General features: G+C 29.8%; 1 protein-coding gene across 2 annotated transcripts; it reads left to right on the top strand.

Annotated features, from left to right (window-relative positions):
* The first annotated feature begins 1,149 nt into the window (after positions 1-1,149).
* On the top strand, positions 1,150-7,273 carry LOC146956886 (alpha-galactosidase-like). Of its 2 annotated transcripts, XM_085732339.1 has the most exons (16): positions 1,150-1,492; positions 3,273-3,331; positions 3,449-3,505; positions 4,172-4,206; positions 4,523-4,626; positions 4,715-4,790; positions 4,940-4,998; positions 5,101-5,166; positions 5,255-5,338; positions 5,474-5,538; positions 5,647-5,729; positions 5,856-5,946; positions 6,062-6,111; positions 6,477-6,617; positions 6,704-6,868; positions 7,078-7,273. In XM_085732339.1, the coding sequence occupies exons 1-15, from the start codon at positions 1,323-1,325 to the stop codon at positions 6,791-6,793; spliced, it is 1,230 nt and encodes a 409-aa protein (XP_085588465.1). In that variant the 5' UTR covers positions 1,150-1,322; the 3' UTR covers positions 6,794-6,868; positions 7,078-7,273. The 2 variants fall into 2 exon arrangements, with proteins under 2 accessions (XP_085588465.1, XP_085588473.1); XM_085732347.1 differs by lacking the exons at positions 6,477-6,617; positions 6,704-6,868; positions 7,078-7,273 and adding an exon at positions 6,332-6,379.
* The last annotated feature ends 267 nt before the right edge of the window (positions 7,274-7,540 follow it).

Genomic DNA, 7,540 nt, shown 5'->3' with positions numbered 1-7,540 from the left:
CACTTGACTTACTTTGACCATATTTTTTTAACTAATCTATAAATACAAATATTAGCATGTAAGATGTTGTTTGATTTGTCTCGACAAATATTTTCAAAATATTAAATTTTTATAATTTTTTACTTTAGATAATTAAAGATATTAACAGTCAAAATTGTGCATTGGCATATGTAAAGTGGTTGACTTGGACATGAATTTTGAAACGGAGGGAGTATATTTACTTTTTTAAACATTAATCAAGTTTTTTTTTGGTCAAATAATCAAGTTTTAAATAATCATAACTCAGTTCAAGGAGCAAGTCAAACTGTTTTCTGTATTCAGCTAACACTTACTCCTTTCGGTCCTATTTATGACAGAAATTTTGGTCAACAAAAGTTAATGTATCTGGTTTGAATTTTGAACCAAATACATCAACTTTTGTTGATCAAACTTTCTTTTATAAATAGGAACGGAGGAAGTATAGTTATTTATTGTATAGTCCATAAAATTTAATTCAATTGATAAAAATGTCAAAAAGCTTTAGGTTGAATGCTATGATTGAACTTTGAACCCCAATTCTATCTACCAATATTTTTTTGACAAACAAAAAACACACTCGCACACTATTTCTAAAGTTGATTTAGATTTTATTTATGTAAACCGGATATCTATGCAATTGAAAAAAGCTTATTCACCTAGTCCTATATTTTCTATAATAATAAAGACATTAGAAATGAAACAAGTTGTATATATTAAATATCGAAGTAATTAATTCTTCAGCCACTGGATAGTCCAACCCATGAAGAAAATCATCTAGTAACAACTTCCTTGACCAACTGAATCTTAGTTAGATTTATTTATCCTTTAAATTGGACACTTTTATTTATTTATTTGGACATCTTACGAAAGAAAAACAATATAGGATCATATGTAGCCGAAATTTCGGTTGTAATATAGCATAAACATTGAATTCAACATTTTTCAGTTTTTGGAAGATAAAAAGAAAAAGATAGCAACAAACATGATGGATGCATCATCGGTTTGAGGATGTATTTGGATAGAGACATATTTTTGTATATATGTATCCACTGGACAAGTTGATTCATTGCATTAAATTAGGGCATCCAAACTTTAGTCTATAAATATGGAATGCACATCTTCTGTTCATTCACACTCCTCTGCCTTTCTTTGTTTGGTTTCAATACAATAGTACACTCTTTCTATTGTATTGGACCACATTAAAATACATATATAAACTCTTCAATACTTAGCACTTTTTTTATTCAAACACACACACGCATACATATAAACATTCATTTACATTTAAATTTATTTACATCACTATGGCAATTAGACTCATGGCTATGGTGTTTGTGTTTTATATCTTTTTGCTATTGAATGCAAATGTTCCATCAACATATGCTCGGTTATTAGGTAACAAAACAACGTCCAAGGAGAAGGTAATTAGGAGACATCTTGTTGAAAATGGACTTGGTTTGACACCCCCCATGGGGTAAGTTACTCTTTATTATCAATTTCTTGGTTTTCCATCTAGTCTAATATTGCACCCAATTTTGTGATATTCAATCAAACTTTATTTTTATTATTCATTAATTAACTGTGTCTACAACTGGATAGTACATAACGAGTTAATATATATCCTCCCTATTTATCTATTTGGGGTTGGCTTAGTGGTTGGTTTGAGATCTTGGAGTATGCTCATCTCAAGGTCTCAGGTTCGATTTCATCTGGTGTCAATTCCGGTGGACAAGTCCATAGAGCTTTGCTCTGACTTTAAATGGGTCCCCTGCAAGTGGTGGGCAATGAGATTGATCCCCTCGGATTAGTCGGTCCCTGGATCGGATACCGAGCTTTAAAAAAATCCTCTCCATTTATGAATTTATCAATTTCTTCCATTTGGAGAGATAAAGACGCAAAAAAGTTTGAAAAAAGTATAAAATAATTAAGAGCAAATTGCACTCACCTCCCCTGAGGTTTTATTAAAAGACACTTGCACCCCCTCTAGTTTGTAAAAAAACATTAACTTCCCTTGATTATTTTATGATTGGAGCACTTTCCCCCTTGGACACTAACAGCCTTACTTTTAACGGTGCACATCAAAATTCCTTCCCTTCATCTTCATTTACTTTATAGTGGAATCCTCCCTTCATTACTTCCCTTCACCTTCATCAAAAATCTCCCTAAATTATTTCATTTACTTGTTATCGTGGCTGAAAAATTGGCAAATTGATAGATATTCATGGAATAATTGTGTGTTAAATAATTAGCTATTTGAAAGGAGTTTCCATTTGGTTTGTTATCATAACCCATGGCATAACAAAGCAATGATATAACAGGAATATCATAGCTTGGTTGCAGATCTATATAGCATGCCTTTTCAATTTGTTTTGCACATGGTTAAAGTTAATGGAAGCAAATTTGGTTAAAAACTCACTAGTCTGCATATTTGGTGCAGTCACACAGATTTGGCACAAATTCATTCTTATTCAATCTGGAAAAATCTGTTTGGTCTAAAGTTTGAAACAGATTTGATGACAGCGTTTCATATTCCTAGTTTTTGGGAGAAAAATCAAATTAGGGTATAACTTTTGACGTTAGAGATAAATAATGGATGGAGAAAATGTTAGTTAACAGTGTTAGCATAAGGGAGGTTAATGTTTTTTTTCAAACTAAAGGGGGTGTGAGTGCCTTTTAATAAAACCTCAGGGGAGGTGAGTGCAATTTGCTCAATAATTAATGATGGTGGAACCCCCACTATCTATTTTATGTGTCTATCTCTCTCCAAATTGCGTATTTCACTTATTTTGTTAAATGAAGACGATCCTTACTCGTACGTAACAACCCTAAAACCATTGTTCAACTTTATCTTATACCGCTGTTCTAAAACCTACATTCTATGCCATTTCTCTTTTTAATTTACTATATATTATCATATTAGTTCAATATTAAATGGATATATAAGATTATAACTATAAAGAAATAGTGATATGATGCTAAATATCTTAACTTCTAAAACACCAAATCAAAATATACTCCTAAAAGAGGATACATTTTTTACAAGCTTCTAAAAGGATACTTAAGAAAGGAAAAGAGATAATAATAGTATTGCTATATATACACATATACATTATACATGCAATGTATTAAAAAAAAACTTTGAAGATATTTACGTGATGCGAATTTTCAAGGTTTTTTATGAAAATATACTAGTATAAATGCTAAACCCATGATGATAATTTTCATGATATTAATATATAGTATGAATCTCTCAGGTGGAGTAGCTGGAATCATTTTGGGTGTGATGTTAATGAAAGTATAGTTCGTGAAACAGGTAGTTAACTTTAAATTTACACCATCAAATATATATTTTTTGACAAGATATATATTATGCCTCCAAATTCTAGACTTACTAATCTAAATTTGTTTTATGTTTTCATAATTATCACAGCTGATGCAATGGTGTCAACGGGACTTGCAAATTTGGGGTACCATTATCTTAATTTAGGTAGGTTGCGTGTCTTTATTAAGCTTCTATCACACATACATATATACATGTCAAGATTAATGAGTTCCACATTTTAATATAAATATAATGTAACTAGTATACACTGTCAGTATTAAAGAGTAACAAGATTAATGAATTCCACATTTTAATATAAATATATGAATGTAATTAGTATACACTGTCAGTATTAAAGAGTAATACACACAATTTATATCTCATAATTATTCTATTTTGTCATATCAGATACTAAAAATATCCATAACTATCTCTTTTTTTTTTTGACAAAATATCCATAACTATCTATGTGGTGAAATAAGATTAGATGCATATTGTCTAGAACTTTTTCATATTGCAGGTGCATTAAAATTAAATTTCCACAAATACATACAAGTTTCTTTTGTAAGAAGTTATAAAATAAAATAATAGCTATCTGATCATTTATCATTCTAGTCATTCAATAAAAAAAAAGGTGAATTATTGATCAAAATGAAGAAAGTACGTATTTACGGTTGTCTATTTCAATGAAAATAAAGAACAAGACTTTAGTTATTACCAACTCTGCACTTATTGTTGATGATTTTTAACTATTTTATGATTCTTAACTATTTACTTTACGATGTAGCAATTTTAATATGTTATTGCTTTATTTTTTATTTTTTTTTCCAGACGATTGTTGGGCCGAGCTCAATCGAGATTCAGAGGTGATTAATCTTTACAATTATTTTAACAAACTCATGATTTGATATGATGTGCCTATAATATATACTTTTAATTTATTAATTAATGGTTTATATTGTTCAGTTTACATTCCAATTTAAATATGCATGTTTCTTTTTCGTAAATTAATAGTATCCCATCTTCATGTTGCAAATGTATGTCTTTTTGTTCGCTTTATTAGTCAATAGTATGCATGCTTTGTTTTTTAATTTTATAAATTATAAAAATAAATAGTTAGTTATTAAAACTGTATAGATTATTGTATCTTTTTCAAAGGTTCTAACAAATTGAAAATGATAGGGAAATATGGTTCCCAATACTGCAACATTTCCCTCAGGAATGATGGCTTTAGCCGATTATGTTCACGACAAGGGTTTAAAGTTGGGGATCTACTCAGATGCTGGGTATCAAAACAATGAATAAGCTTTACTGAACTAAAATATATGTACATGATTAAGTATTTATGATTGATCACTTGCAATTTTTTTGCAGAACTCAAACTTGTAGTAAACGTATGCCTGGATCACTGGGACATGAAGAACAAGATGCTAAAACATTTGCTTCTTGGGTATTATAATATATACATTACACTATTTGAAAGTCATTTTCATTTTTATCACATTAATTCTATATATGTACAAGTTTAATGTGCAAACAAATATATGACTTTATTGTTATTGTTGAGAAAATCAATACCTGATTTAAATTTTTCTTTAGGGAATTGACTATTTGAAGTATGATAATTGTGAAAACAAAGGTCTAAGCCCTAAAGAAAGGTATTTAATCAATCTCCTTAAAATGCAAATAGGTTTTACATTCTTAATACTTTTATAAGAAACCAATAATTCTTATATAATGTCATACATTTTGCCAAATAGGTACCCGCCAATGAGTGAAGCCTTAATGAAATCTGGAAGGTCAATCTTCTTCTCAATGTGTGAATGGTGAGTTGAAATTAGTTATGATGTTTCTCATACATAAATAATATTATTCCATTTTCTATTTGCCGTTAAATAATTTTGTGAAACATAGGGGATGGGAAGACCCAGCAACATGGGCAAAAAGTGTGGGAAATAGTTGGAGAACAACAGGTGATATTGAAGATAATTGGAATAGGTAAGGAATCAATGAAAAAAACGGTAACTCACATTCATTTATTTTACAATGCCATTTTTGTTATATATTGATAATTGTTCAATTACTTTGCTTCATTTTCCATCTTGTGATCAAATTATTTTACTTTCTCCCTAGCATGACTTCTATAGCGGATTCAAACAATAAATGGGCATCATATGCTGGACCTGGAGGATGGAATGGTAATTAATTATCCTCCCTAGTAAAAGAGTTTCTTTTTACATGTGATGGTAACCATTGAAATTTAGAGAATATTGCATTCATAAATTAATTAATTCTTGAACTATTAGATCCTGACATGCTTGAGGTTGGGAATGGAGGCATGACTACAGAAGAATATCGTTCTCATTTCAGCATATGGGCTTTAGCTAAGGTATCATGAAACAGAATTTAGATACTTACTATCCCTTGACTTCTAGTGTTTTCATTTTCATGACATCCTTTGAGCAAATTGTTTTTGATTTTTCACTAAATCGAGTTCTTTTGTATATACTGATAGGCTCCTTTATTAGTTGGTTGTGATATTCGTGCGATGGATAGTACCACATATGAACTAATAACCAACTCGGAAGTTATTGCAGTAAACCAAGGTATAGATAAAAAAAGAATTCATAAATTACTAGAAAGACAAAAGCATTGATTTCTTCTATATATCAATAAGGTATATCACTAAAAACTAATCATATTTTCCTTTTGTTATTGCAGACAAACTAGGAGTTCAAGGAAAGAAAGTGAAAAGTAATAATGATTTGGAGGTAACTTTCTTGTTTTTGATTCCTTGATTTCATACACCATTCGTACCATACTATGGCAGATGTCGATGTCCGACACCAACATATTTCATTATATTTAATCACTCTTGTTTTCTTAAATTATACTAGTGTGTACGTATTATTAATGCCATTATTGTATTCAGTGCTTATGTCATTGTTTCATAGATAGAAAAGCATGACACTAATACTAAACTATTTTTAGGTGCATACATCTCTTCTATTCAAGAACAAATAAAGCAAAGACAAAAAATGCACCCCTAAAGTCAAAATTGTTTGTATTCATATATATCCTTATATATATGTTCTCAAGGAAATTTTCTTAATATAGATAGGTGTATATGTTGTAGGTTTGGGCAGGTCCTCTAAGTGAAAACAAGGTAGCAGTTATTTTATGGAATAGGAGCTCAACAAAGGCAACAATAATTGCATCTTGGTCTGACATAGGTCTAGAACCAGAAGCCATTGTTGATGCAAGAGATCTATGGGAGGTAATATAGCTACAAAATTGACCTTATATTGTTCTTTAGTTCATATTTCTATGATTTTGATTATATCTTATATGAAAAATATGCAGCATTCAACTCAATCGTCTGTTTCAAGAGAAATCTCCGCTGAAATAGATTCTCATGCTTGTAAGATGTATGTCTTGACACCCACGAGCTAGTTTCAAGTGGAAGAGCTGAAGTTATTGTTCAATCATATTAATTTTCAATAAGATGTGCTAGAATAAATTCATATAGGGTTATGATAGAAGACACCTTTTGTGAAGGTGTCTTTTATCAAGTTACTCTATGAGCATTTGTTAAAAGACACCAACTACTTTTTATGAAGGTGTCTTTTATCAAAGTTATAACTAAAAAAGTGAAAATCACACCTTGAGGTGTGACTTGATAAAAGACACCACACTACTTTTTATGAAGGTGTCTTGTAACATAACCCATTCATATATATGCTAGATTAATGGTGCTATATGTGTTTGTAATTTTGATGCATTGAGGCGAGCTTAATATCATGGAAATATATGACTTTCCCTTCTTGATGCAATTTGAAAGCCAATTAAGCATAGTATTATTTAATTTTGAAACATTTCATAAAAAATAAATTCTAATCACCCTTGATAAATATCAAATATGTTATTTTGACATGTGATATTGTATATCCGTATATGTTTATCTCAACATCTCTTACTTTTTATCTTCTACGGTTTATAATATTTATTTCATAAATACACACAAAACTAAAATGACGATGTATTTGACATCAAATTTTTAATATTAAAAATTATTTCTCATAAAGATATGTTTTAAATATTCAAGTTTCAATTGCTTTCCTAAATATTCAAAACATGAGCAACTCTTCTATATGGACACAAACCCAAATGAAAAACATTTGGGCACACACTCACAATTAG

The sequence above is a fragment of the Medicago sativa genome, chromosome 1 (assembly GCF_051527215.1).
Source record: "Medicago sativa cultivar Bolivia chromosome 1, Bolivia_mono, whole genome shotgun sequence".
In the NCBI taxonomy this organism is placed as follows: domain Eukaryota; kingdom Viridiplantae; phylum Streptophyta; class Magnoliopsida; order Fabales; family Fabaceae; genus Medicago; species Medicago sativa.
Note: the sequence above shows the minus strand (reverse complement) of the source record. Positions and strands in the feature narration are given on the sequence as shown.

What these genes read in the sequence shown, in the direction of transcription:
- LOC146956886 (XM_085732339.1), top strand. Translation starts at nt 1,323, where the DNA reads ATGGCAATTAGACTCATGGCTATGGTGTTTGTGTTTTATATCTTTTTG. An exon ending in ATTGAAGATAATTGGAATAG is followed by an intron (nt 5,339 to 5,473) that starts GTAAGGAATCAA and finishes CTTTCTCCCTAG; the next exon opens with CATGACTTCTATAGCGGATT. An exon ending in AGTTATTGCAGTAAACCAAG is followed by an intron (nt 5,947 to 6,061) that starts GTATAGATAAAA and finishes TTGTTATTGCAG; the next exon opens with ACAAACTAGGAGTTCAAGGA.